Source organism: Perognathus longimembris, chromosome 20 (genome assembly GCF_023159225.1).
Source record: "Perognathus longimembris pacificus isolate PPM17 chromosome 20, ASM2315922v1, whole genome shotgun sequence".
Classification (NCBI taxonomy): domain Eukaryota; kingdom Metazoa; phylum Chordata; class Mammalia; order Rodentia; family Heteromyidae; genus Perognathus; species Perognathus longimembris.
The window spans coordinates 44,657,488-44,685,162 of record NC_063180.1 but is presented as its reverse complement, the minus strand read 5'-3'; the positions used below and the strand labels follow the sequence as shown (position 1 = coordinate 44,685,162).

General features: G+C 71.3%; 3 protein-coding genes across 3 annotated transcripts; 1 reads left to right on the top strand and 2 right to left on the bottom strand.

Annotated features, from left to right (window-relative positions):
* Positions 1-235: 235 nt before the first annotated feature.
* Man2c1 (mannosidase alpha class 2C member 1) lies at positions 236-10,823 on the top strand. The gene is given in 27 exon segments (XM_048369306.1): positions 236-366; positions 441-566; positions 1,102-1,225; positions 2,815-2,885; positions 3,100-3,277; positions 3,363-3,552; positions 3,815-3,921; positions 4,033-4,143; positions 4,392-4,484; positions 4,582-4,698; positions 4,996-5,091; positions 5,247-5,392; positions 7,180-7,303; positions 7,389-7,510; positions 7,779-7,864; positions 7,946-8,101; positions 8,191-8,282; positions 8,368-8,462; positions 8,548-8,612; positions 8,615-8,651; positions 8,732-8,888; positions 8,967-9,110; positions 9,331-9,440; positions 9,554-9,633; positions 9,863-10,008; positions 10,425-10,531; positions 10,613-10,823. Coding segments are annotated over 27 exon segments (3,168 nt in total). The 5' UTR covers positions 236-265; the 3' UTR covers positions 10,800-10,823.
* Positions 10,824-11,223: 400 nt separating this feature from the next.
* Positions 11,224-15,586, bottom strand: Neil1 (nei like DNA glycosylase 1). Its single transcript, XM_048369307.1, has 10 exons — positions 15,563-15,586; positions 13,775-14,209; positions 13,072-13,191; positions 12,929-12,992; positions 12,721-12,820; positions 12,407-12,534; positions 12,058-12,085; positions 11,856-11,914; positions 11,585-11,765; positions 11,224-11,484 (listed from the first exon to the last, which is right to left on the bottom strand). The coding sequence occupies exons 2-10, from the start codon at positions 14,206-14,208 to the stop codon at positions 11,390-11,392; spliced, it is 1,209 nt and encodes a 402-aa protein (XP_048225264.1). The 5' UTR covers position 14,209; positions 15,563-15,586; the 3' UTR covers positions 11,224-11,389.
* A 3,111-nt stretch (positions 15,587-18,697) lies between these two features.
* Positions 18,698-21,857, bottom strand: Commd4 (COMM domain containing 4). Its single transcript, XM_048369308.1, has 8 exons — positions 21,757-21,857; positions 20,414-20,485; positions 20,256-20,321; positions 20,102-20,141; positions 19,845-19,964; positions 19,597-19,677; positions 19,017-19,193; positions 18,698-18,916 (listed from the first exon to the last, which is right to left on the bottom strand). Exons 1-8 carry the CDS (start codon positions 21,757-21,759, stop codon positions 18,876-18,878), a joined length of 600 nt encoding a protein of 199 aa, XP_048225265.1. The 5' UTR covers positions 21,760-21,857; the 3' UTR covers positions 18,698-18,875.
* Between the last annotated feature and the right edge of the window lie 5,818 nt (positions 21,858-27,675).

Sequence of the window (27,675 nt, the reverse complement as noted above, 5' to 3'; positions counted from 1 at the left end):
TGTTGCCAGAAGTGCTAGAGCCGCGGGCCCGGAGCTCGAGGCCCCGGGGGCGGGGGCGGGGCCGGCATGTGCGCGCGCACGCGCCTGCTTCCAATGGCCACGAACAAGCAGTCAGCCGCGATGGGAGGCTAAGCTGCCGGTCGGAGTACCGGGGAGCAACTCGGGAGGCCCGCCGGGGCGCGTGCGTGCGCGCATGCGCGCCGCCCGGATCGCCGGCCCATCCGGTTCCGGGCCGTGGACGGCGCCGGGCAGAGGAAGCCCCGCGATGGCGGCGGCGCCGGCTCTGAAGCACTGGCGAGCCACGCTGGAGCGGGTGGAGAAGTTCGTGTCGCCGCGCTACTTCACCGACTGCAACCTCCGCGGCAGGTGCGGCCTCGCGGCGGGCGGGGCGGGCGGGGGGGCGGGCGGCCGCGGCGCGCCCACCGCCTCCTCTCGCCCAGGCTCTTCGGCGACAGCTGCCCGGTGGCGGCGCTCTCGAGCTTCCTGACGCCCGAGAGACTTCCGTACCACGAGGCGATCCAGCGGGACTTCCGCCCCGCGCGGGTCGGCGACAGCTTCGGGCCCACGTGGGTAACGCCCCGCCCCTCCGCCTGGTCCGTCACCACCCAGGCCGCGCCCCCGTCCCGCCCTCGCGGTGGCCGGAAGCCCCGCCCCGGGCCTGCTCGTCATCGCCATGGCTACGCCCCTCGTTCCGCTCCCGGGCCCCTGCTCGTCACCGCTATGGCCACGCCCCCTCCCTTTGCCTGCTCGTCACCGCCGTGGCCACGCCCCTCGTTCCGCTCCCGGGCCCCTGCTCGTCACCGCCCTGGCCACGCCCCTCGTTCCGCCCCCCCGGGCCCCAGCTCGTCACCGCTATGGCCACGCCCCCTCCCCGGGCCTGCTCGTCATCGCCATGGCCCCGCCCCTGGCCTACTCGTCACCGCCGTGGCCACGCCCCCTCGGCCCGCTCCGGACGGCGATGGAGGGCAGCGCCCTCTGCTGGAGGCTCCGGGGACGGCTCTCACCGCTTTCCCCTGGCAGAAAGCGGGGGGGGGGGGGGGGGGACGGGGGGCGGGATCTGCGCGCCTCGTGCACCCCTCCTCACCCGAGGCTCTCCGCCAGGTGGTGGACCTGCTGGTTCCGCGTGGAGCTGAGCATTCCAGAAGCATGGGTGGGCCAGGAGGTTCACCTCTGCTGGGAGAGCGATGGAGAGGGCCTGGTGTGGCGCGATGGCGAGCCCGTCCAGGTGAGGGCCCGCCCCAGCGCAGCTCAGCCCGCCCCCCTCCCCCCCCCGGGGCAGGAGAGCAAGCCGCCGCCGGGACCCCTGGGTGCTGCGCTCCGTGCCGGTCCTGCGGCTGGGACTCGGGGCCGGGCGCCCTCCCCCACTTCCGGCTTTCTGGGGGTTCATCGGCGTCTCATGGACTTTCCTTGCAAGGCTGCTTTCCACCGCCCCCCTCAGATCTCCCTCCCGAGCGGCCGCCCTTGCAGGCCGCGCCATGGCCCGGCGTGACCTGGAGGCCTTGTGCTGGAGGCCGCGGCCCTGCGCTGGAGCCGTAGCTCCCCGTCTGACCTCTTGCTGCTCTGTAAGAGTTTCGGGGGCTCTTCACCCCCAGGCTGGCTTCCCAGTGCGACCCTCCGCTCTCAGCCTCCTGACAGCCACAGAGCTGAGCCGTTGCCCTTTCCACTAATGGCGTAGAGTAGGTATGCATGGGGGCGCTTTCCCGACACTTCTAGATCACATAGGTATGACACGAAGGTCCCTGCACCTGGAGGGAGAGGAATATTGGAACGAAGATGACATGACTCTCACTGCAAACTGTTCGACGATAGGGATGGGGGAAGGGAAGAAGCGTAGATCGCCCTCCCCCGAAGTGGGGGAGGCCCTCCTGCCCTGCCCCCCAAAGTTGAGCGCCATGCAGGCTTCGTGTTGGCAGTCCCGCATGTCCACTTACAGATTAGGCAACACCAGGCCCTGGCAGCTCACGCCCATCGTCCCGGCTGCTCGGGGCGCTGAGAGCTGAGGATCGGGGATCGGGGCCACGCAGGACAGAAAATTCTGAGGATTTTTATCTCTAACCAGCACAAAGCTGGAAATAGAGCTGTGGCTCAAGTGGAAGAGTCATAGCTTGAGCAGAAAAGGCTCAGGGACAGCACCCCAGCCCTGAGTTCAAGTCCCAGTACTAGCACGAGAAAAAAAGAGAAAGAAGCAGCTGAGCTATATAGAAATTTATTCATTGATCTACACGGTCTTCACTCCAGATTGAGCAAAAGAAGCTCAGGGACAGTGTGTGGGCCCTGGGTTCAAGCCCTGGGACTGACAAAAAAAAATAAGAAAATGGAAGGAGGAGGCTCTGTCCCTCTCCTCCTCCCCACGGGCCCCCAGGCAGCGCCTGGCCCACGTCAGAAAGCAGGAAAAGGAAGGAGAGCTGTCTGGCTTGACTTCCCTCCTCTCAGTACTGAGCTCAGTGCCTTGCCCATGCAGGGCAAGTGCCGACGTCCTCAGCCCTCACCGCCCTTTTTGCAAGGGAAGGAAAAGGCCCCCCTCGGTGGTCCAGGCTGGCTCCCGGCATGCCGTCCTCCTGCCCCGGCTCCTGAGCGGCTGGGATTGCAGTCAGGTGCCACCGTGCCGGGCCACCTCAGTATTTCCCACTCCCGGGCCTTCTGACCCCGTCCAGGTCACTTCTCAGGAGGTCGCCTTGACGGACACTGGGCGATGGAGGCCCGGGCCGGCCCGGGAGATGGGGGCACACCCAGGGCTGCGCGCTGAGGGCCCCGCCCGCCCTCTGCTTCCGCCTCCCCGAGGCTCAGGCCCTGTCTCTCCTCCTCTCCCCCCAGGGTTTGACCAAAGAGGGTGAGAAGACCAGCTACGTCCTGACGGAGAAGCTGGGGGACCAGGATCCCCGCAAGTGAGTCCCTGGGCCTGCTGGGTGGGCCTCGGCGGAGCTGACCTCGAGTGACCTCGGAGGCACGGGCCATCCCTCCCCACAGGGAGCGGGAACTTCAGCCCCGAGTGAATGTGTGTGTGCACACGCGTGTGCCCACGTGCATGCGCGTGTGCCCACGTGCATGCGCGTGTGCGTGCACGCCATGGGCACGCGCCCCACCCCGTGCCGCCCGCAGCCTCACGCTCCACGTGGAAGTGGCCTGCAACGCGCTGCTGGGGGCGGGGAAGGGCAGCCTGATCGCACCCCCAGACCCCGACAGGACCTTCCGGCTGAGCCGCGCCGAGCTCGCCGTGTTCCGCCGCGACGTCCACGGGCTCCTGGTGGACCTGGAGCTGCTGCTGGGCATCGCCAAGGTACCGGGGCCCCCGCGGGGTGCGGGGGGGGGGCGGGGGAGGGGCCGCAGAGAGAGGGGCAGGGGGTGACGGGCCGCGCGCGCAGGGCCTCGGGCAGGACAACCAGCGCAGCTTCCAGGCCCTGCACACGGCCAACCACATGGTGAACGCGTGCGACCCCGCGCGGCCCGAGACCTTCCCCGCCGCGCGCGCCCTGGCGTCCCGGTTCTTCAGCCAGCGCGGGGGAGAGAGCCAGCACACGGTGCACGCCACGGGGCACTGCCACATCGACACGGGTGGGCGCGGGGGCCGGGGGCGGGGGGGGGGGCTGGGGTCGGGCCCCGGCTCTCCCCGTCTGTGAGTGGGGCGGGGGCCGGGGGCGGGGGGAAGGGGGCTGGGGTCGGGCCTCGGCTCTCCCCGTCTGTGAGTGGGGGGGGGCCGGGGGCGGGGGGGGGCTGGGGGTCGGGCCCCGGCTCTCCCCGTCTGTGAGTGGGGCGGGGGGGGGGGGGGCCGGGCGCGGGCTCAGTGCCCCCCGCCCCGCCCCGCCCCGCCCCGCAGCCTGGCTGTGGCCGCTGGAGGAGACGGTGCGCAAGTGCGCGCGGAGCTGGGCCTCGGCCGCGCGGCTCATGGAGGACAACGCCGACTTCATCTTCGCCTGCTCGCAGGTCAGCGCGCGGCCGAGGCCCAGACGCCGGGCGGGGGTGGGGGGGGGCGGGGGGCGGGGTCCCGGTGCGCCCGGTGACCGACCCCCACCCCGCGCGCCCCGCGCCCCGCAGGCCCAGCAGCTCGAGTGGGTGAGGAGCCGCTACCCCGGGCTGTACGCGCGGCTCCGGGAGTGCGCGGGCCGCGGGCAGTTCGTGCCCGTGGGGGGCACCTGGGTGGAGATGGTGAGTGGCCCGGCCGGGACGCCCGGGGCGGGGCGGGCGGGGCCCCAGGAGGGGCGGGGCCCCAGGAGGGGCGGGGCGGGCGGGGCCCCAGGAGGGGCGGGGCGGGCGGGGCCCCAGGAGGGGCGGGGCCCGCGGGTGGGCGGGGCCCTGGCGGGGCGGGCGTGGTCCGCGGGTGGGCGTGGCCCGGGCGGGCGGAGCCCCCAGGGCCCCCCTGAGCGCTGCCCTCTCCCCCCCCCCCCCCGCCCCAGGACGGGAACCTGCCGAGCGGGGAGGCCCTGGTGCGGCAGTTCCTGCTCGGGCAGGCCTTCTTCCTGCAGGAGTTCGGGGCCACGTGCTCGGAGGTAGTGGGGCGCGCGGCGGGCGGGCGGGCCGGTGGGCGGGCGGGGGGCCGGGCCGCCGCCCGCAGCTCCGGAGCCGCCCTGCCCTCTCCCCCCGCAGTTCTGGCTGCCGGACACCTTCGGGTACTCGGCGCAGCTCCCCCAGATCATGCGGGGCTGCGGCATCGCGCGCTTCCTCACCCAGAAGCTGAGCTGGAGCCTGGTGAACGCCTTCCCGGTGAGCGGGGGACCCCCACCCCGCCATGGAGGAGCCCCGGAAGGCCCCCCCTCCCCCCGGGTCCCAGCGCCTCGCTTGGCTGGGAGCCGGCCCGGGCCGGCGAGGCCCCCGGACTCATCCCCAGGGAACCCGCCAAGAGCCGGACGCGGCGCTGGGGCCCAGGCGGCAGAGCGCTCGGGGCCCCGAGTTCAAACCCCCAGGACCCGCGAAAACAAGCATGGGCCTCTGCGGGGAGGAAGGGGGCAGGAGCCCGCGCCCCGCCTGACGGGCCTCCCGGCCTCGGTTTCCCTCCGGCAGCACCACACCTTCTTCTGGGAGGGGCTGGACGGCTCTCGGGTGCTGGTCCACTTTCCCCCGGGGGACTCGTACAGCATGCAGGGCAGCGTGGAGGAGGTGAGGGGCGGGCCGGGGCGGAGGGCGGGCCAGAGAGGGGGCGGAGGGCGGGCCAGAGAGGGGGCGGAGGGCGGGCCAGAGAGGGGGCGGAGGGCGGGCCAGAGAGGGCCGGGCGCCCCCGCGGGCTGACGGGCCGGGCTGCCCGCCCCCGCCAGGTCCTGAAGACGGTGACCAACAACCGCGACAAGGGGCGCGCCAACCACAGCGCCTTCCTCTTCGGCTTCGGGGACGGGGGCGGCGGCCCCACGCAGGCCATGCTGGACCGCCTGACGCGGCTGCGCAACACCGACGGGCTGCCCAGGTCAGGCCGGGGGACACGAGGCGGCCCAGAGCGCGGCCCTCGCGGGGGGACACGAGGCGGGGGGGACACGAGGCGGGGGGACACGAGGCGGCCCAGAGCGCGGCCCTCGCGGGGGGACACGAGGCGGGGGGACACGAGGCGGGGGGACACGAGGCGGCCCAGAGCGCGGCCCTCGCGGGGGGACACGAGACGGGGGGACACGAGGCGGGGGACACGAGGCGGGGGACACGAGGCGGGGGACACGAGGCGGGGGACACGAGGCGGGGGGGACACGAGGCGGCCCAGAGCGCGGCCCTCGCGGGGGACACGAGGCAGGGGGACACGAGGCGGGGGGACACGAGGCGGCCCAGAGCGCGGCCCTCGCGGGGGGACACGAGGCGGGGGGACACGAGGCGGGGGGACACGAGGCGGCCCAGAGCGCGGCCCTCGCGGGGGGACACGAGGCGGGGGACACGAGGCGGGGGACACGAGGCGGCCCAGAGCGCGGCCCTCGCGGGGGGACACGAGACGGGGGGACACGAGGCGGGGGACACGAGGCGGGGGGACACGAGGCGGGGGGACATGAGGCCGGGGGACACGAGGCGGCCCAGAGAGCGGCCCTCGCGGGGGGACACGAGGCGGGGGGACACGAGGCGGGGGACATGAGGCGGGGGGACACGAGGCGGGGGGACACGAGGCGGGGGACATGAGGCGGGGGACACGAGGCAGGGGGACACGAGGCCGGGGGACACGAGGCGGCCCAGAGCGCGGCCCTCGCGGGGGGGACACGAGGCGGGGGGGACACGAGGCCGGCCCAGAACGCGGCCCTCCCGGGGGGACACGAGGCGGGGGACACGAGGCCGGGGGACACGAGGCCGGCCCAGAGCGCGGCCCTCCCGGGGGGGACACGAGGCGGGGGACACGAGGTCGGCCCAGAGCGCGGCCCTCCCGGGGGGGACACGAGATGGGGGGGACACGAGGCGGGGGTACACAAGGCGGCCCAGAGCGCGGCCCTCGCGGGGGGACACGAGACGGGGGGACACGAGGCGGGGGACACGAGGCGGGGGGACACGAGGCCGGCCCAGAACGCGGCCCTCCCGGGGGGGACACGAGGCGGGGGACACGAGGCCGGGGGACACGAGGCCGGCCCAGAGCGCGGCCCTCCCGGGGGGGACACGAGGCGGGGGACACGAGGTCGGCCCAGAGCGCGGCCCTCCCGGGGGGGGACACGAGATGGGGGGGACACGAGGCGGGGGTACACAAGGCGGCCCAGAGCGCGGCCCTCGCGGGGGGACACGAGACGGGGGGGACACGAGGCGGGGGACACGAGGCGGGGGGACACGAGGCCGGGGGACACGAGGCGGCCCAGAGCACGGCCCTCGCGGGGGGACACGAGGCGGCCCAGAGCGCGGCCCTCGCGGGGGGACACGAGGCGGCCCAGAGCACGTCCCTCGCGGGGGGACACGAGGCGGGGGGACACGAGGCGGGGGGACACGAGGCGGCCCAGAGCGCGGCCCTCGCGGGGGGACACGAGGCGGCCCAGAGCACGTCCCTCGCGGGGGCCCAGCCGGCCCTGGGTGCACAGAGCCCTCTGGGTTGGCTGCAGTGCTGGAGCCGGCTCTGCTCTGAGGAGGAAGGGCGAGCCGCGGGCGGGAGGGAGGCCCCGGCTGAGGCCCGGCGGGAGGGAGGGAGGCCCCGGCTGAGGCCCGGCGGGAGGGAGGGAGGCCCCGGCTGAGGCCCGGCGGGAGGGAGGGAGGCCCCGGCCGAGGCCCCGCGGGAGGGAGGCCCAGGCCGCGTGGTCCTCGCAGGGTGCGGCTCTCCTCCCCGGCCCAGCTCTTCTCGGCCCTGGAGCGAGACGCGGGGCAGCTGTGCACGTGGGTCGGGGAGCTGTTCCTGGAGCTTCACAACGGCACCTACACCACCCACGCCCAGGTCAGAGCCCGGGGAGCCCGGGAGGGGCGGGGGGCGGCGGGCGCGGGGCCGGGGCGGTCGAGGCACCGGCCCGCTCCCCGCGCAGCTCAAGAAGGGGAACCGGGAGTGCGAGCGGACCCTGCACGACGCGGAGCTGCTCAGCAGCCTGGCCCTGGCCCGCCGCGCGCGCTTCCTCTACCCGGCCGCCCAGCTGCAGGCGCTGTGGAGGTCAGCCCGCCCCTCAGCCCACCACGGGGGGGGGGGGGGGGGGGGGGGGGCGCCGGCCGGGGCTGCCCCTCCCATCCCTGCCACGCCCCTCCCATCCCTGCCCCGCCCCCTCCCTGCCCCGCCCCTCCCATCCCTGCCGCGCCCCCTCCCATCCCTGCCGCGCCCCCTCCCATCCCTGCCACGCCCCCAGGAGCATGCCCCTCCCATCCCTGCCACGCCCCCAGGAACATGCCACGCCCCCTCCCATCCCTGCCACGCCCCCCCCCAGGAACCTGCTCCTCAACCAGTTCCACGACGTGCTGACCGGAAGCTGCATCCAGCTGGTGGCCGAGGAGGCCCTGCGCCTCTATGACGGTGAGGGGTGCTGAGGGCGCCGGGGACCCCCTTATCCCCCCCCGCGGCCCCCCCCCCCGTGACCCCTCCATCTCTCCCCAGACATCCGTTCCCAGGGCGCCGCGCTGCTGGGCGCAGCGGCCGCAGCCCTGAGCGCCGGGGAGCCGGGCCCCGAGGGCGTCCTCGTGGTCAACACGCTGCCCTGGCCGCGCACCGAGGTGCTGTCGCTGCCCAGGCCCGGGGGGGCCCACAGCCTCGGTAGGGGGCCGTCCCGGAGGTCCCGGGGCTCTGGGTGGGGGTCCCCGGCCCTCAGCACCCCGAGCAAGGACTCTGGGCCTCATCCTCAGCCCTGGTGACGGTGCCCGGCGTGGGCTACGCCCCGGCGCCCGGACCCGCCCCGCCGCCGCCCGAGCAGCCGCCCGTGTGTGTGGTGCAGGAGGTGAGTCCCGGGGGCCCCGGGCGGGCGGGCGGGCGGGCGTGGGAAGACCCCGCAGACTCAGCCCCGGCCGCTCCCCCCTCCCCAGGCCGACGGCTCAGTGACCCTGGACAACGGCCTCGTCCGCGTGACGCTGGATCCCACGGGCAGAGTCGCCTCCCTGGTCCTGGTGACCTCCGGCAGGTGCCGAGCCCTCCCGGCCCGCCGCGGGGTGGGCTGGGCGGAGTCCCCTGTCCCCAGTGTGCAGACCAGGTGTCCCTGTCCCCAGGGAGGCCATGGCCCGGGGCGCCCTGGGGAACCAGTTTGTGGTGTTTGACGACGTCCCCCTGTACTGGACGCGTGGGACGTCATGGACTACCACCTGGAGACCCGGTACGCGCAGGGTGGGCGGGGGCGGGGGCGGGGGGGCTGCCCTGGCTCAGTGCCCCCCCCACCCCGCCTCCACCCCGCAGGAGGCCCGTGCCGGGCCAGGCGGGGACCCTCACGGTGGGCGCGCAGGGCGGGCTCCGCGGCAGCGCCTGGTTCGTGCTGCAGCTCAGCGGGGACAGCCGGCTGCGGCAGGAGGTCGTGCTGGACATGGGCTGCCCCTACGTCCGCTTCCACACCGAGGTAGTGGGGCGCGGGGGGGGGGGGCGTCCTGCCCCGGGAGGGGCTGGCCTAACCCGAGGGGCGGGGGTCTGCCCCCAGGTGCACTGGCACGAGGCCCACAAGTTCCTGAAGGTGGAGTTCCCCGCGCGCGTGCGCAGCCCCCAGGCCACCTACGAGATCCAGTTCGGACACCTGCAGCGGCCCACCCACTACAACACCTCCTGGGACTGGGCCCGATTTGAGGTCTGACCTGGGAAGTGGGGGTGCGGGGGGGGGGGGCTCGACGCCGCATAGGAGAGAAAGGGAGGAGGCCCCGCAGGTGGTCTTTGCCAACCCAACATCAGGCCGGTGTGGTTTGGTGCCGGGGGGATGGCATGGCCCCAGGCTTCCCGGCCGCCGTGGCCGGGGCGGGGGGCGGGGGGGCGCGGGGAGGGGGACGGGCGCCAGCGGTCTCGGCTTGCAGGTGTGGGCGCACCGCTGGGTGGACCTGTCGGAGCACGGCTTCGGCCTGGCGCTGCTCAACGACTGCAAGTACGGCGCGTCCGTGCGGGGCGGCGTGCTCAGCCTCTCGCTGTAAGCGGGCCGGGGGCGCGGGCACGGGGGGGGGGGGGAGGAGGGGGGGCGGAGACAAGGGGCTGCGGGGCTGGGGCCGGGCCCCTGCAGATCTCCCCGCCCTCCCTCGCCAGCCTGCGGGCCCCGAAGGCCCCCGACGCCACGGCGGACATGGGGCGCCACGAGTTCACCTACGCCCTGATGCCGCACCAGGGTGAGTGGGGCCCGGCCGGGACGCAGGCCCTGTGGGAGAGCCCCGGTTCCCCGCCCCGTTCCCCGCCCGCTCCGCTCCCCGCCCCGCTGCCCGCCCCGCTCCCCGCCCCGCTCCCCGCCCCGTTCCCCGCCCCGCTCCCCGCCCCGTTCCCCGCCCCGCTCCCCACCCCGTTCCCCGCGCCCCGCCCCGCCCCGCTCCCCCCCTGCCAGCCCTTCTGGTCGCGCCCCAGGCACCTTCCAGGAAGCCGGTGTCATCCAAGCTGCCTACAGCCTCAACTTCCCCCTGCTGGCCCTGCCGGTCCCGGGGCCCGCGCCCGCCGCCTGGAGCGCCTTCTCCGTGTCCTCGCCCGCCGTGGTGCTGGAGACGGTCAAGCAGGTCTGGGGCGGGGCTGGGGGCGGGGCCACCCGCGGGTGGGGGTCTCTGGCCCCGCCCCCACCCAAGGGACACGCCCCTCGGGCCCTCCCCACGCCTCCACACCTACCAGGCCAGGTGCCTCACCTCGCGGCCCCCGCCCCGACCCGCGGGACACGCCCCTCCCTGTCACGGCCCTCACACCCCCAGGCCACGCCCCTAGCCTCCAGGCCACGCCCCTTGCCTCCCCAGCCCCGCTCTTCGTCCTGCCCGCTCACCTCCCAGGCCACGCCCCTAGCCTCCAGGCCACGCCCCTCGCCTCCCCAGCCACGCCCCTCGCCTCCCCAGACCCGCTCTTCGTCCTGCCCGCTCACCTCCCAGGCCACGCCCCTCACCTTCCGGCCACGCCCCCTCACCTCCCCTCCCCCACGCCCCCGCAGGCCGAGAAGCCCCAGGGCCTCGCGCTGGTCCTGCGTCTGTACGAGGCCCACGGCAGCCACGTGGACTGCTGGCTGCGCAGCTCGCTGCCCGTGCAGGAGGCCTTCGCGTGAGTGGGGCCCGGCGGGCGGCCTGGGGGGGGTGGCGTGGGGAACCCCGCGGGACTCACCACCCACCCCTCCTCCCCCAGCTGCGACCTCCTGGAGCGGCCCGACCCCGCCGGCCCCCTGCCCCTGCGGGACGCCGGCCTGAAGCTCAGCTTCGCGCCCTTCCAAGTGCGCTCCCTGCTGCTGCTGCTGCGGCCGCCGCCGGCCGAGGCCCCGCCGAGTCCCGGGCGAGGCCCCCGAGGCCCCGCCGGGGTCCCGCCCCCCACCTGAGTGCAATAAAGCCGGGCCGCAGCCCGCCCCACCCCGCCGCCGCCTGGAGTGTTATCGCCCCGGGCCCGGGACCCGCACCGACGCGGTCAGCCCGCGCCATCGGCCCTCGGGCGGCGGGCAGGACCCGGGTCCCAGCCCTGCTCAGCCGTGGAAAAGACAGAGGCCGCCTTCCCAGCAGAGAAGCCGGGGACCCCCGTGACCCCCGTGACCCTGAGCTAAGGGACCGAGAGGCCGGTGGGGCGCTGCGGCGGGGCGCTGGGGCCAGGAAGGAGGCTGGAGGATGGGGCCCCCCGAAAGCTGTACATGGGGAAGGCCAGCCACAGACCCCAGGAGCCCACCCTGAGAGGCAGGTCCCCCCAAGAGCCAGGGCCTCGGCGGCTGGGGGTGGGGCAGGCCACTCTCCCGGACCCCAAAACATCCCGTCCAAACGTATTCGTTTATTTAAAATAGCATTCCTAAGGGCTTTAAAAACACGGAAGCGGGGTGCCATGTCAACCTCCTCGGTGGTGCAGGGAACAGGCTCAGGGTCTCCCCCCTGCATACTGCTCCTGGGCATCCAGACAGCAACAGCCAGAAAGCGGGAAGGGGGTTCAGGCAAGGAGGCCTTCCTGCCGAGAGGCCGGGGTCCCCCCTGACGCCCGGGACGGGGTCCCGGCTTTGGTCTTCGGGGGTCTGCGGCGGCGTCCTGGAGAAGCAGCAGCAGAGGCAGCTGGCCAGGGTCCCCCACGGCCTCGCTCCTGCCCCCCCCCCAGCCCCTCAGTCCGGGGAGGACAGGGACAGCCCACCTGCGCTCGGGCGGCCACGCCCCTTCCTCTTTCGGTTCTCGGGGCCCAGGGGGGCCTCTGGGGCCTGCGGGAGGCGGGTCTCCGACCCAGGGGGGCCTTGGGGGCTTGTGGGAGGCGGGTCCCCTCCAGCTGTCTTCCTGGAGTGTCTTGGGGTTCTTCCCCTCCTGGGTGCTGGGGGGGCCTGGGTGGAGGAGACAGAGCCTGGTGGGTGGCCCACGGGGGGGGGGCCCTCACACCCCTCAGAAGGGCGCTGGACAGGGCTTGGCCCTACCTCTCCATCCTCAGGCACCTGCCGGGCTTTCTGGGCCTTCTTCGTGCGGGACTTGCCACCTGCAGGCGCCATGCTGGGCTGAGCACCTCGCGCCCCGGGCGGCCCTCCCTCTGGGAGTGACCCCAGGACCGGGGGGTGGGGCTGAGCCCTTGGAGGCCTGGCACCCTTTCCCTCTGGGCCCCTTCAGTGAGTGGCTGCTTACCCTTCGGTGCCATGGGGCCGGGGTCCCCCTGAAATGGAGCGAGGACAAGGCTGGCAAGGCCCGGGCTGCGGCCGGCAGCTCTGGGGGCGCAGGACCGCACCCTGGTCCCCGAAGCCAGCTGGGACAGCGGGGTGTGTGAGGCTCACCCCGTGAGCCCGACACGGGGAGCTTCGCATGGCGCCCACTCCGGCCCACGCACGGGTGGGGGCATCCACCAGGCTGGGCTCCCCGTCACTGGGACCCTGGGGCTCCGAGGAGGGGGGGCCCCCGGGGAGATGGGCCCCACTCCGGGCTGGGCGTCGGCCCGCCAGCCCCCCAGGGAGTGCCCACCTGGGCAGCGGCACCGCACCTGGAACCAGATGGTGCGGCCATGGCTGTCGCGCAGCGTGCTCATGCCCGCCACGCCGTAGCACCGCAGCCAGGCCCGGAACACCGCGAAGTCGTCCTCCCCGGCCGCCGGCCCGTAGCCTTTCCCCCCTGCGGGAGAAGGAACGGGGTGATCGGGGGCCAGACCCGCCCCCCGCTGCACCAGGTGCTCCCTCCGAGTGAGCGGGGCACCGGGCGCCCAGGAGGCAGAGCTTGCGGGGTGGGGGGGTCCCCAGCTCTCCCCCTCGGTGGGGAGCCAGGCCGGTGCCCCGGTTCTAGGGTGGGCACGGGCCTCACCCAGCCGAACCACTTCCTGGGGCAGCGCGTGGCAGAGCTCCAGCAGGTCCGGGTTCCGCAGCCGGGCCCCGATCTTCTGGCTCAGGGTCAGCTCGGGGCTCTGAGGGAGGGTGGGCAGGGCCTGGCTGTCAGCACGGGGGGGGGGGTTGGAGGGGGCTCCCCTGCTGCCCTCAGCCCCAGGTTCAAGATGGTTCACAACCACCCTCACCGGCCGGCGCTGCTTCAGGGCCTCGAGAACGGTGCGGGCCTTCTCAAAGGGGGGGATCTTCAGCCTGGGGGCGGGGGGGGGGCGTGGTGAGGGCGCAGGCGCGGGCCGCCCGGCCCCCCCCTGCCCGGCGCCCGTCCACCCACCGGTGCAGGATCTCCGCCCGCAGGTAGTTGCCGATGCCATTGAAGAACCGCTGGTCCAGGAGGGCCTCGCAGATGGGCCGGTCGAAGGCCTTGTGCGACAGGTTGCGGAGCACGTTCTCCCTGCGGGAGCACAGCTGTGGGTGCGAGGCCTGGCCCCCAAACTCAGAAAAGGAAGAGAGGCTGCGGGGCGGGGGGGCAGAAGGAGCCAGAATCCCAGCCCCGTGTGCCACAGATCCGCTGTCAGGCAGGAGCGGCTTTCTGGCGTTAGGTGGGAGCAACCCGGGCCTGGCACGCGTGGTGTGCGGGTGCGTGGTGCGCGGGTGCGTGGTGCGCGGGCGCCTTGCGCGCGTGCGCGGGGTGGGCCTGGCGCCCGCCGGGGCCGGAGGCTCCGCCCCTGCAGCGGCGAGCGGCCGTGCTCCCCGGGCTGCGGGTCTCCAGCCCCGGCCCCGCGCCTGGCAGGGTGCGGGGACCCCCGCCGGGCGCCCCGGCTGCTCGGGAGGCTGAGGTCTGAGGATCGCAGTTCGAGGCCAGACTCTCACCTCCAATGAACTCAGAAAAACCCGAAGTGGAGCTGGGGCTCGAGTGGGACAGCTGGGGGGCAGCGTGGGGTCCGGGGGCTCAGCCATCCTCCCTGGCTTACCCTCCCCCCCCGTCGGGGCGGGGCTCCCCGAGGGGGCGGGGGGGGGGGCGGACCCCGCCCTACCTGAACTGCTGGTACTCGAGCAGGACGCAGGGCCCGCGGCCCGGCTGCCAGCGCCCGCCGGGGTCCCAGCGGCCGAAGCGGCGGGCGTCCACGAAGCAGAGGGCGCGCGGCGGCCCCGGCGGGGCGGTGTAGAAGCGCAGGTGCGCGTGGCGGGGCAGCTCGCCCGCCGGGGCCAGCCGGAAGCAGCCCGACATGCCGAGGCGGAAGACGACGGCCAGCGGCGGCCGCGGCGGCCGCGCCCCGGGCAGCGGGCTCAGCGTCAGGCGCAGCTCCTTGCCCCGGGCGGCGGCGGCCACGCGGTAGGCGCTGCTCTCGAAGGGCACCTCGGGGTTGCGGCTGACCGCGGACTTCTCCACGCGCCCGCCGAACACCAGCGCCCCGCAGGCCTCGTTCACGTAGCGCGCGGCCAGGCGCAGCTCGGGGCCCTCGGGCATCCTGCGGGGGGCGGCGCGGTGACCCGGGGGCCGATTGCAGACAGGGCCTCGGAACCCAGCCGGTCCTGGGCGGAGACCCTCCCTCCCTCCCTGCCCCCCTCCCTCCCTCCCTGCCCCCCTCCCTCCCTCCCTGCCCCCCTCCCTGCCCGGCTGGGGTGGCAGGTGCGTCCCGCCGCGCCCCCCCTCACGGACCGAAGGAGAATCGTGAGCACCTGGGCTTCAGGCTGGCCTTGCACCGGGGTGACGGGGGTGAGCCCGGCCCCTGCCCCCGCCCGGGGTGACGGGGTGAGCCCCGGCCCCTGCCCCCGCCCGGGGTGACGGGGGTGAGCCCGGCCCCTGCCCCCGCCCGGGGTGACGGGGGTGAGCCCCGGCCCCTGCCCCCGCCCGGGGGTGACGGGGGTGAGCCCCGGCCCCTGCCCCCGCCCGGGGTGACGGGGGTGAGCCCCGGCCCCTGCCCCCGCCCGGGGTGACGGGGGTGAGCCCGGCCCCTGCCCCTGCCGGGGTGACGGGGGTGAGCCCCGGCCCCTGCCCCTGCCCACGCCCAGGGTGACGGGGGTGAGCCCGGCCCCTGCCCCCGCCCGGGGTGACGGGGGTGAGCCCCGGCCCCTGCCCCTGCCCACCGCCCGGGGTGACGGGGGTGAGCCCGGCCCCTGCCCCCGCCCGGGGTGACGGGGGTGAGCCCCGGCCCCTGCCCCTGCCCACGCCGGGGTGACGGGGGTGAGCCCGGCCCCTGCCCCCGCCCGGGGTGACGGGGGTGAGCCCCGGCCCCTGCCCCTGCCCACGCCCGGGGTGACGGGGGTGAGCCCGGCCCCTGCCCCCGCCCGGGGTGACGGGGGTGAGCCCGGCCCCTGCCCCCGCCCGGGGTGACGGGGGTGAGCCCGGCCCCTGCCGCCGCCCCTGGCCACCGCTTCTGTTTTAAAGAGGAAAGCTGTGGCTGGCTGCAACATGCTGGCCCGCCCTCCACCCCCAGTCCCCCCCTTCCACCCCCCAATCTTGCCTGTGACCCCCAAACCTGCCCCCCACCCCCCAATCCTGCCTGTGCCATTCCCTCCACCCCAGTCCTGCCCTGGGTGGGGGGGCCTGAGTCACACACACAGTGCCACCACAGCCCTTGCTGGCCCGGTCGCCTGTCCCTCTCCACCCCCCTCCGTCCCTCCCCCCCCCAGCCGAGTCCCCTCGGAGCCAGTTCGCAAAGCCAGGCCAAAGCTCCGCCTGCGGCCACAGAGCGGCAAACCGCGCGCGGGGCGGGGGAAGGGGCGCGGGGCGGAGGGGGTCCAGGCCGGGGCCCGGGGGGGGGGCGGGGCGGAGGGGGGTCCAGGCCGGGGAGGGGGCGGGGCGGAGGCCGCGCGGTCACCTGCGGGGCGTCGGTGGGGTCGGGCGGCCGCCGCGCAGTCGCCGCTGTCACCCGGCGGGCACTTCCGCCCGGGCCGCCGCGGGAGCGGGGCGGAGTCAGGGGGAGGGAGGGGCGGACCCGGAGGGGGGAGGGTGCGGGTCAGGCTCACCGGAGGCCTCACCCGGTGCGCAGGAGGCCGCCTGGCCCGCGCCTGCGCCGCTCCGGGCCCTCTAGTCCGGGCCCTGGGGGCTGAGGTCAGCGCCCCCCCCCCGCTGTGGCGCCCCCGGCTGGCGCTCCGGCCCCTGCCCTGCTCCACCGCCGGCGTTCCCGGAGGGGATCGGGGTGGGGGTCCGGGCTGGGAGGGCGCCTCCGTGGTGGGCACCCGCCTGGCGGGCACGGAGCCCTGGGTTCCCGCTCAGCACCGCGCACGCACAGGCCAGCTCAGGGACGGCGCCCAGACCCCCCCACCCCAACCCCCGTCACAGGTGCCCAGACCCCCCCACCCCAACTCCCATCACAGGTGCCCAGAGCCCAGACCCCCCCCCACCCCAACCCCCATCACAGTTCCCCAGAGCCCAGACTCCCCCCACCCCAACTCCCATCACAGGTGCCCAGAGCCCAGACCCCCCCCAACCCCCGTCACAGGTGCCCAGAGCCCAGACCCCCCCCACCCCAACCCCCGTCACAGGTGCCCAGAGCCCAGACCCCCCCCACCCCAACCCCCGTCACAGGTGCCCAGACCCCCCCACCCCAACTCCCATCACAGGTGCCCAGAGCCCAGACTCCCCCCACCCCAACCCCCATCACAGGTGCCCAGAGCCCAGACCCCCCCACCCCAACCCCCGTCACAGGTGCCCAGAGCCCAGACCCCCCCCCAACTCCCATCACAGGTGCCCAGAGCCCAGACCCCCCCCCACCCAACCCCATCACAGGTGCCCAGACCCCCCCCACCCCAACTCCCATCACAGGTGCCCAGACCCCCCCCACCCCAACCCCCATCACAGGTGCCCAGAGCCAGACCCCCCCACCCCAACCCCCATCACAGGTGCCCAGAGCCCAGACCCCCCCAACCCCCGTCACAGGTGCCCAGAGCCCAGACTCCCCCCACCCCAACCCCCGTCACAGGTGCCCAGAGCCCAGACTGCTTTGGTTTTTGTTGCCAGTCCTGGGGCTTGAACTCAGGGCCTGCACCACTTCTGGCTTTTTCTGTGTATGTGGTGCTGGGGACTCAAACCCAGGGCTTCATGTATACGGGGCAAGCACTCCACCACTACTTTCCCAGCCCCCGTTGTTTTTTTTAACCTCCACTCTGACCTCTGGGGCTCCAGCGGGTCGCCCTCTAAGTTTCCGTGGGCATCCCTGACTCGGGTCTCCAGAGTGCGTTCCTTACATGCTGGCACTGAGGGGTACATACTGGGGCCGCTCTGCACCCCAGGCTGCGTCACACCGGGGGGCACCCCCCCCTCTTGTCCCCGTCAGCGAGGGTTGGTCAGAGCAGAGGTTGTGCCGGGCAAGGCGCCCGGGTGGACGGCTAAGCCACAGGTGGGTGGTTTCTTGTTCTTTTTTGGAGGTGTAATTTACATATGGAGCCATTTATCCTCTAAATAACCAGAGAGCCGTGCAGCTGCAGGTCAGTCCCCAGTGGGGCGCCCAGGCACAGGTCAAGGGCAGGGGTGGGGGGCGGGGTGAGGAGGCACCAGCCGGGGAGTTATTTGGGGGGGCGGGGAAGTAGTGGGGTTTGCACTCTAGCCCCCAGAGGCACTCTACCACTGGAGCCGCTGCTCAGCCCTTTCTGCTTTTGTCTTCCTTAGACGCTCTGGACTGAGCCCTTCCTGCCTCCGCCCCAGCAGAAGCGGGGACTGCAGCAAAGGAGACCATGCTTCCTGAGAAGTAACGTGCACTTCCATTTTTGTGTCAGTCCTGGGGCTTAAACTTGGCGCCTGGGTGCTGGCTTTTTCTGGTAGCTATTGAAGGCTCACGCTTTCTTACCTAGGCTGGCTCTGAACCCGCGCTCTTCGGATCTCAGGTAGCTGGGATCACAAGCTTGAGCCACCACAGCCCAGCTGTTAACACTGTTTTGTACAGCAAAACCTCCGGAGGCAGATGTCAGGTTCCTTACACAACACGGAGTTACACATGTGTCCTGAGCGCATGGCTGTGGCGGTTTCCTGTCTTTTAGCACAAAGCACGAGGCTGGCAGCTCACTCTTGTCAGAACTCCGCACACAGCTGATTCGCTTCACCAGCTCACCAGCCGGGATTTCTCTGGGGGCTTCTTTAACGCCATGCAAATACCTGGTTTCACACCTGTCTTTCATCCAAGTTTTGGCAGTCTTTGGCAGTCTCATCAAGCATTTAATTGGGAGTTAGAAAATCATTTATTTAAAAAAACTGGTAGGGGCTGGGAACGTGGCCTAGTGGTAGAGCGCTCGCCTCGTATCCATGAAGCCCTGGGTTCGATTCCCCAGCACCACATATATAGAAAAAGCCAGAAGTGGTGCTGTGGCTCAAGTGGTAGAGTGCCAGCCTTGAGCAAAAAGAAGCCAGGGACAGTGCTCAGGCCCTGAGTCCAAGCCCCAGGACTGGCAAAAAAAATTGGTATTCTTTGTGAACTCGATGAAATTCTTCTATAAAGAAGTTTTATCTAGGGCCAGGTACCAGTGGCTCACACCTGTCACTCTGGCTACTCAGGAGGATCACGTTCAAAGCCAGCTGAGGCAGGAAGGTCTCTGAGACTCCAATCACCAAAGAGCCAGAAGTGGTGCTGTGGCTCAAAAGCACCAGACTTGAGTGAAAAACCTAAGCAAGACCTCAAGTCCCAACTGGGCACGGGCGGCTCACGCCTGTAATCCTCGCTACTCAGGAGGCTGAGATCGCACGTGGTTGCAGTTCAAAGCCAGCCCAGGCAGAAAAGTCCCTGTGAGACTCTTATCCCCAATTAACCACCAGAAACCAGAAGTGGTGCTGAGGCTCAAGTGGTAGAGCGCTAGCCTTGGGCACAAAGCTCAAGGACAGTGCCCAGGCTCTGAGTTCAAGCCCCGCAACCGACCAAAGGGAAAAAAAAAAAAGTGCAAGGCCCCAAGTTCAAGTTCCAGTGCCAGCACCCAAAGAAAAAAACAAAAACCCCTCGACCAGAACCCAAAAAGAAACCTCCACACCCCTTTATACTCATTTATTCTTGCTGCCGGGGAGAAGGGGTGACCAGTGCCTGTTCAAGGGAGGGGGCAATGCTGGGCCCCCCCCCCCCGAGTTCCTCTCCTCAAGTTCCCAGGGGAAAGGCAGCCAGCCGGAGCCCCTCGGGGAGGGCGGAGAGCCGGGGCCAGCCCGCAGCCCGCTCAGCCCAAGTTGCTCATCAGGGCCTGGACTTGCTTCAGTTCTGCAGGGAAGGAAGAAGGCGGGGCAGCCATGGGGGACTCCCCCCAGCCCCCCCCGGGGGACCCCAGGAGCCCTGCCCTGGGCTCGGGCTGACCCCTCACCTGCCAGGAGAACCTGGAACTTGTCTGCAGAGAGCGTCATGAGCAGGGGCTGCGCGGGGCCCCCGGGGGCGGGCGCCACCTCCAGCCGCAGGTGCACCAGCGGCTCGTGCACGGAGCGCAGCAGGCTGGAGCTCAGGGTGTAGTCCACGCGCCAGCCCACGGCCTCCAGCCTGCTCACTGTGGGGGGGCGGGCGGCGCTCAGGGGCCAGCCGGCCCGTCAGCCCCCCCACCAGGCCCCCGGCCCAGACCAGGTGCTGGAGCACCTCTGTGCGGCTCACACCCATCACCCCAGCTACTCGGGAGGCTGAGACCCGAGGGGCCAAAGTCCATGAGCTGCTGATGTCCCGTGAACCACAAGAAAAACCAGAAACAGAGCCGAGCCAGGAGCACCATAATCTCGAGTAATAAAGCTCGGGCCCCGAGTTCAAGCCCCAGTGCCAGCACCAAAGGAAAGAAGAGCTGAAATAAATATCCAGCAGAAGGCCCGCGGGCTGCACGTGGGGCTGCTCCAGGCCCTGGCTCTGGACTGGCAGTGCCCCGCCCGCCCGCCGCCCAGCCCCGGCCCCGCTCACGCACGCACCGCGCAGGCTGCAGCCCCGCAGGTGCTCCTGCAGGGGGCGCTGCGTCTCCTCGTAACAGCGGCACAGGCTGGCGGCGTGCTCTGGGGACCGAGGGGCTCGCGCTGAGGACGGGCCGGCCCCGCCCCGCCCCCGGCCCCGCCCCGCCCTCCCGGCCCCGCCCTCCCGCCCCGCCCCGCCCCCCCCGGCCCCGCCCCGCCCTCCCGGCCGCCCCGCCCTCCCGGCCCCCCTCCCGGCCCGCCCGCGGTACCTCGGGGCAGCCCCAGCTGCTGAAGCTCGTTGGACAGCGACTCGCCGTCCACCCCGTGCTTGGCCGCACTGGACAGGATGAAGCTGAGCACGGCCACCGTGGCCTTCACGTCGCCCGACTCTGCAGATCCAAGCGGGAGATGGGGGAGGGGGAGGGTGCGGGGTGTCACCTCCCAGCTCCCCCACCCATGATCCTCAGCTCCGGGCCCCCGGGGCCGAGGCAGGTCGGGGGAGCCCGCCGGTGCCATGGAGACTCACCGAACTTGGCGTCCGCTGTGAGCTTCAGGATCTTCTCATACTACTGGGAAAGGAGGGCCTCAGCGGGGGGAGGGGGCTGGGGGGAGGGCCGGGGGCTGCCTCCCCACCTCCCGGGGGTCACCGCCATGCACAGGGGGGCTGGGCCGGCACTCACATCGATGCCCTGCCCCAGGAGCTCCTTCAGCACCTGGCCGCACAGCAGACGCAGCTTCACGGAGGACTGGAAGGAAGGGTCCCCGAGTCAGCCCCTCAGGCCGAGCGCTGCGTGCGCAAGGTCCCCCCCACACCCCCAGGGGACCCCATGCACTCAACAATCTTGGCCAGCGTGCTGATCTCCGCTAGGACCCAGTCCGGGCAGTCGAGGTCTCCACAGAACCGGAACCTCTGTCGGGGAACGAGGTGGCCGTTCAGACTGCAGAGTGGCCAGGGCTCACGTCCGAGACGGCCACCGGCTGGCCACGACTCCATCCGCCACCAGAACCCTCCCGACGCCGTCTGTCCGTCCAGCAGCCTCTTACACAGCGCGCATCAACGTGCTGGGTTTGTTAATTGGGCGCCGGGTGTTTAGGAGGCGTCGCTCTGACCCGGCCTCCAGCCCCCCACAAGCACCGTCCAGGGCCGGGGCGGAGGGCCGCTCCCGCCGGTGCTGGGGACACCGCAGAGGCAAGGGGGGGGGGTCCCTGCGCCCTGGGCGCCCCTTCCCCACCACGGGCCCGGCGACGACCACGTCCAGCGGCTGCAGCCCGCGGGCGCCGGGCTCCCCTCTCCCTCCCCTCCCCCCCGCCCTCTCATCGCCCCCCCCATGAGCCCCTGATCCAGCGGGCGCTCCGCGATGCCGCCGTCCAAAGCGAGGCCCGCTGGAGCCGGCCATCCTCGCCACTCGGGAGGCGGAGATGTGAGGACTCGAGTTCAAGGCGTGCTGGGCGGGAGAAGCTCGAGCGAGGGCCACCTCCCGTGCACCAGCCGGAAGCCAGACGCGGGGCGCACGCCGGGGCTCAGCCCCCCCCTCGTGCGGGCCGTCGTGGGGCTTGGACGCGGGGCCCGGGCCCTGGCTTCCTGGCCCCCGGGGCCACAGCGCCGCTCGTGATTGGTTCTTTCTCCCCCGTTCACGTCCGCCCTGGCGCTGGGGATCCGGGCCCGGGGTCCCTGCGGCCGGGCTCGGAAAAGCGCGGGGCCCGGGCTCCCTGCGGCCGGGCTCGGAAAAGCGCGGGGCCCGGGCTCCCTGCGGCCGGGCTCGGAGGAGCGCGGGGCCCGGGGTCCCTGCGGCCGGGCTCGGAGGAGCGCGGGGCCCGGGGTCCCTGCGGCCGGGCTCGGAAGAGCGCGGGGCCCGGGCTCCCTGCGGCCGGGCTCGGAAGAGCGCGGGGCCCGGGGCTCCCTGCGGCCGGGCTCGGAAGAGCGCGGGGCCCGGGCTCCCTGCGGCCGGGCTCGGAAGAGCGCGGGGCCCGGGGCTCCCTGCGGCCGGGCTCGGAAGAGCGCGGGGCCCGGGCTCCCTGCGGCCGGGCTCGGAAGAGCGCGGGGCCCGGGGGCGGAGCGCGCGCTCACCGGCTCGGGCCTCGGCCCGCTCCGCTCGTGTTCCCCAAGGCTCCCCACAGTGCTCCGGCCCGGTGGGGGCCCGTCACCCCCCCACCGCCCCCACCCGCCCCTCCGGCTCTCACCATCCTGCCGGGAGGCCCGGCCCACGGGGACCTCCTTCCGGCCGGTCGCACGGAGCCGCGGCACGGGCGGTCACGTGACACGGACGCACGGCGTCGGGGGCGGGGCGACGAGAGGGCAGAGAACGGGGGACTGAGCGAGCCGGGGGGCGGGACTGGCCGGGGGCGGGGCTAGAGGCGCGCGGGGGCGGGGCCGCTCCGGGGGCGGGGCTGGCCGGGGCGGGGCTAGAAGCGCGGGGGCGGGGCCGCTCCGGGGGCGGGGCTGGCCGGGGCGGGGCTAGAGGCGCGCGGGGGCGGGGGCGGGGCTGGCCGGGCGGGGCTAGAGGCGCGCGGGGGCGGGGCCTCTCCCGGGGGCGGGGCCGGCGCCGGCGGGCGGACGTCGTGGCGCCGGCGGGCGGACGTCGTCCCGCCGGAGATGACGGCCCCTTCCCGGCGTCCGCAGCTCCGCCGTGGGAGCGCTCGGCTGCTGCCGGCCCCGCCTCCACGGGGGCCGAGCCGCGGCCGGGAAGGGGGCGCGGCTCAGGCGGCTGCGACCTGGGGAGGAGCCCGGGCTCGAAGCCCGCCGGGCGGGCTCGCGTCCCCGGTGAGCCACCGAGAGCCACGCCGGCCTCCGTGACGGAGCGCGGGGCGGCGCCGGGCCCGGCGCAGCCCCGCCCGAGGCCCCGAGGCCCGGAGGCCGCAGGCTGGCCTCGCGGCGGATCCCCTCCCCAGGAAAACGCGTGAGCAGCTGCTTTCCCACCAAGTGGAATCCAAGTGTCTGTGCGCGCGCAGCTCTGTGCGCACACGCGTCCCAACTGGGGTGTGAGCTGGGGACCCGGTGCGTGCCTCGACCAGCCCCGCGCCCCGCCACGCGAGACCCCCCCCGCGACGTGAGCCCCCCCCGCGACGCGAGCCCCCTCCCCCGCGACGTGAGCCCCCTCCCGCCACGCGAGCCCCCCCCCCCGCCACGTGAGCCCCCCTCCCCCGCGACGTGAGCCCCGCGCCCCGCCACGCGAGCCCCCCCGCGATGTGAGCCCCGCACCCCGCCACGTGAGCCCCCCCCCGCGACGTGAGCCCCGCGCGCCCCACCACGTGAGTCCCCCCCCCCCCCGCGACGTGAGCCCCGCACCTGCCCTCGTCCCGCGTGCCCCAGCCACGCTCCCCTGGCCCGTCCACCACACCTGGCTCCGGAAACAGACTTATATACACAGGAGATTAAGAAGGGTAATTGGACGGGTGGACTTGAAGCCGCCTTGAGCTGATAGGATGGCGTGCAGAGCAAAGCGGCACACACCAGACAGGCAAACGATTTCAATTTGGAAGGCAAAAGGGTGGCGCACCGCGGCCTTTTCGCGCGTCTCGCAGGTATTTGCTTCACAAATAGAGATGATTTGATTATTTAGAGCAGCAGTTCTCAAACGTTGGCGAGGAGCACAGCACCTGCCAGCCTGTCCACACACCCTCGGCCAGACCCCCACCCAGAGGTCGGGTTCCATCCGTGCAGGTCCCGTCAATGTACTCTTAGGTGGGGTTTTGTTGATGGTGGTATTTGATGTTGATCCTGGGACTTGAACTCAGGACCTGGACACTGTCCCTTATCTTCCCCGGGAAAGTGAGACTGTTCCTTCTCAGTTCTGGAACTACCGTCCAGGGAACAGGCCAGGAAAAGCCTCCCCCGCCCCCATTCCTGGGGCTTGAATTCAGGGCCTGGGCACTGTCGCCGAGTTTCTTTCACTCAAGGCTAATGCTCTACCACTTGAGCCACAGCGCCACTCCAGCTTTCTCTATGTGGTGCTGAGGAATCGAACCCAGGGCTTCATGCATGCTAGGCGAGCACTCAACCGCTTAGCCACATTCCCAGCCCAAAGGGCCTTTTCTCTGTGTGTGTATGTGTCAGTACTGGGGCTTGAACTTGGGACCTAGGCACTATCCCTGAGCTTTTTCCTTCGTTTCTGGTGCTTTACCACTTGAGCCACACCTCCACCTCCGGCTTTTTGCTGGTTAATTGGAGATAAGAGTCACACAGACTTTCTTTCCCAGGCTGGCTCTGGGCCACGGTCCTCAGGCTCCTGAGTAGCCAGGATGACCACCGGCGAGGGCCACGGTGCAGGTCGAGACGCGCATATTTGCGCCTCTCCTCCAGGGGGTGCTCTGACTCCGTCTGTGGCCACTGGTCCAGTCCCCCCCTCTTTAACTTGTTTCTTCTTACAACTCACTGAGGGCCTTCAATGCGGGAAAGACCAAGAGAGAGCAAAACCACGGGGACTGCCCGCCTGGGGGGATCTCCTGGGGAGACAGAATCAGACGCCGGGCCAATCCAGACAGACAAGGGCAGAGTCAGGGTTCGGTCACTGAGCTACCTCCCCAGCCGCCTTTCATTGAGACAGGATCTCCCAGTGTAGCCCAGGCTGGCCTTCAACTCAGGGTCCTCCCTCCTCAGCCTCCTCTGAGCCGCCACGCCTGGCAGGTGTGGAGTGTTAACTGGAGCGGAGCGGAAGTGGCCGGATGAAGTGGGAAGCAGTGCGACACTGGCGGCGGCGGTGGCGGCACGCCTGTCATCCCAGCTACTCCGGAGGCTGAGATCTGAGGATCGTGGTTCAAAGCCAGGCTGAGCAGGAGACCCATGGGACTCTTGTCTGCAGTGAACCACCAGAAGACCGGAAAGTGGCGCTGTGGCTCAAAGCGGTAGAGCGCTTGCTTGTCTTGAGCAAAACTGCTCAGACCCTGAGGTCAAGGCCCACAACGGACACCCCCCCCCCAGCCCACACAAATGAGCGAACAAACAGAAAGCGGCTTCCTGAGCAGACCAGACCGTGTGCTGGGGCGGTCAGAGGGCTGGGGCGGGGGGCGGACGGGAGGAACCGAGCGGAACCTCCGCACTGCGGGGCCATTGTCGGCAGGGAGGAAAAGCAAAGGCAGGGGCAGCTCCGAGAGGTGGCCGCCGCCTCTGGCTTTAGCTAGCGTGACCTCAAATCTGAGGCTGCTTGTGGAGAAAGTAGCTTGGGCCAGCACCGCACCGGTAGCTCACGCCTGGAATCTTAGCTATACAGGAGGCCGAGACCTGAAGATCACGGTTCAAAGCCAGCCCGGGCAGGAAAGTCCGTGAGCCTCTCATCTCCAATGAACCACCAGACAACTGGAAGTGGCGCGGTGGCTCAAGTGGTAGAGCACCTGGAGCTGAAGAGCTCAGGGACAGCGCCCAGGCCCAGAGTTCAAGCCCCACAACCATCAAAAAATGAACAAATAAAAATAATACAGGAGGTTGGGCAGAGCCCGGCCACTGCGTTGTGCAAGCTGGGACCCATGGCAGGGAACAGAAATGCCTGTCTGCCTGTCTGTCTGTCTGTCCTCTGCTCCAGTCTATCACTTGGACTTTCCCAGCTTCATGAGCATTGGCGTCCTGGTGTTGGGGTGAGTGCCTGGTTTTGGGGTCCCCTGCCCCACCACCCCAGGCTGCCCGCCCTGCCTGAGCGCTCTGCCTGCCAGGGCCCCCCCCCCCCCCGTAGGCCGAGCGGGGAGGAGGGAGCGGGCCTGACCTCAGCCGCCCTCCCCCTCGCCCGGCCCCGGTCTCAGCCGCCTGCGGGATGCGGCACTGCGGCCGAGGCCCGCACACCCGGCCAGCCCTGTGCCGGCTACTCAGAAGGCTGAAAGCCGGAGGGCCGCTGTTCAAGGCCAGCCCACGCAGAAAAGTCCTCGAGACCCCGTCTCCCATTAACCAGCCACAAAGCGGGGCTGGCGGCGGGGCTCAACTGGAAGCTCAGGGGCCGCGCCCAGGCCCCCCCTCCTCCCAAAGACGCCGACTGGTGTGCCGGCCAGGACCCCTCCCCTGCCTGGCCCCCAAGTCCTCTGGACTTGGTACCATCGAGTCAAGACCACCCTGTGCATGCTGGGAAGTCTGTCGCTGGCTGAGGACAGCCGGGCCTTGGATGGGGAGTCTCCAAGTGCTTGCCCCGAGGGGCTCCCCACTCCCCCTGTGACTGCAGGGTCCAGCCTGCCCCGTCAGCGTCCGCTTCACCCCCCCCCCAGCCCCTTCCTGCCCCCGCCGCACCTGTCGGCTCCAAGCCCTCCGTCCTGCTAGAGAAGCAGATTCTCCCGTGGGTGAGATGGCCCGGCCCCCCTCCACAGCGAGCGGGGGTGGGGTGGGGGGGAGGCAGGCTTGAACTCCTGGCCTGGGTGCGGCCCCTGAGCTTCCAGTTCTTGCATGGTTCATGGGAGATCAGAGCCTCGGGAGCTTCCCTGCCCAGGTTGGCTTTGAACCGTGGTCCTCAGGTCTCGGCCTCCCGAGCGGCTGGGATGGCAGGCGTGTGCCCCCCGCCCCCCCAGCCTGGAGAGGCAGCCCCGGAGCCCGGCCTCCCGCAGCTCACCCCCGGCTGTCCAGGTTCTGTAGGAAGCCCCCCCTCCCCCGCCACCTGGGTGCCGGCTCCTCTTCAGGCCGGTGGCATGATCCCATCCGCCTGCCGGCTGGGGCAAAGCCAGAGCCAGGACCCGGAGGCAGGGGTTTGGGGGCACTCGGGATGGCTCTCTGCCCTAGGAAATGGGGAGTCCCCCCTGCCCCCCCTCCGGTTAGCACCTGCTAACCTTTGACCCCACCCTTCTCTAGTGAGGTGGACCAATGGGCCAGTGCCTGGACTTGGAATACACATTCCACAGCCTTGTCCCCACCCACCCCCGCATCCCAGCCAATCAGCTGGCGCACAGTGGCACAGGCCCCGCCCTCCTGCAGTCCAGCCCGGGCCGCAGCCAGTGGGGCTGGGAGCCAGGCTGGGAGCCCGGCTGGGCCAGCAGCCTCTCACCTCCTCCGGAATGCACTGTGCCCTCCGGAATACGGGTGAACTGGCACGCCTGTGTGCACGTGCACACGCATGTTTGTGGTGTGGCCTGGCGTGAAAAGCTCAGGGACGGCACCCATGCCCCGAGCGCAAGCCCCAGCACACACAATAAAATAAATGCACACACAAACACACCATGCTCTGGGCGCAGTGCGGCTGAGACATGCACTCTGCCCCAGGTTTCTGGGTCCTGGAGGCTGTACCCCTCATTTTTTTTGCCAGTCCTGGTCCTTGAACTCAGGGCCTGAGCACTGTCCCTGCCTTCTCTTTGCTCAAGGCTAGCACTCTACCACTTGAGCCACAGCTCCACTTCTGGTCTTTTCTATATATGTGGTGCTGGGGAATCGAACCCAGGACTTCAAGCACTTTACTACTAGGCCATATTCTCAGCCCCTCTAAGACGTTTTTGAGTCTGTCCGTGTGTGTGCACCGGCTCTGAGATTTGCACTGAGCCTGTGTGTGTGCACCGGCACTGAGATTTGCACTGAGCCTGTGTGTGTGCACCAGCACTGAGATTTGCACTGAGCCTGTCTGTGTGTGTGTGCACCAGCATTGAGATTTGCACTGAGTCTGTCCGTGTGTGTGCACCGGCACTGAGATTTGCACTGAGCCTGTGTGTGTGTGCACCAGCTGAGATTTGCATTGAGCCTGTGTGTGTGTGCACCAGCTGAGATTTGCACTGAGCCTGTCTGTGTGTGCGCACTGGCTCTGAGATTTGCACTGAGCCTGTCTGTGTGTGCGCACTGGCTCTGAGATTTGCACTGAGCCTGTGTGTGTGCGCACCGGCACTGAGATTTGCACTGAGCCTGTGTGTGTGTGCACACCAGCACTGAGATTTGCACTGAGCCTGTCTTTGTGTACTGGCAATGAGATTTGCACTGAGCCTGTGTGCACCGGCACTGAGATTTGAACGCAAGGCTTGGACACTGCCTCTTATTAGCTGTTTCGTTCAAGGCTGGCACTCTACCACTTGAGCCACACTTCCACCTTTTTTTTTCTTTTGGTGATTAAGGTCTCATGGACTTTCCTTCCCGGGCTGGCTCCGAACCGTGATCCTCAGACCTCAGCCTCCTGAGTAGCTGGGATGGGGTGTGAGCCACCAGCGGCACCCCTC

Excerpts from the sequence above, each read along its gene's own strand:
- Neil1 (XM_048369307.1), bottom strand. The coding sequence starts at position 14,208 with ATGCCCGAGGGCCCCGAGCTGCGCCTGGCCGCGCGCTACGTGAACGAG. Across the intron at positions 12,993-13,071 it reads CGGGCGGAGATCCTGCACCG|GCTGAAGATCCCCCCCTTTG; the intron begins GTGGGTGGACGG and ends CCCCGCCCCCAG. Across the intron at positions 12,535-12,720 it reads CCAGGAAGTGGTTCGGCTGG|GGGGGAAAGGCTACGGGCCG; the intron begins GTGAGGCCCGTG and ends CTTCTCCCGCAG.
- Commd4 (XM_048369308.1), bottom strand. Across the intron at positions 19,678-19,844 it reads GCAGCTGGGGCTGCCCCGAG|AGCACGCCGCCAGCCTGTGC; the intron begins GTACCGCGGGCG and ends CTCGGTCCCCAG. Across the intron at positions 18,917-19,016 it reads GTTCCAGGTTCTCCTGGCAG|AACTGAAGCAAGTCCAGGCC; the intron begins GTGAGGGGTCAG and ends CCTTCCCTGCAG.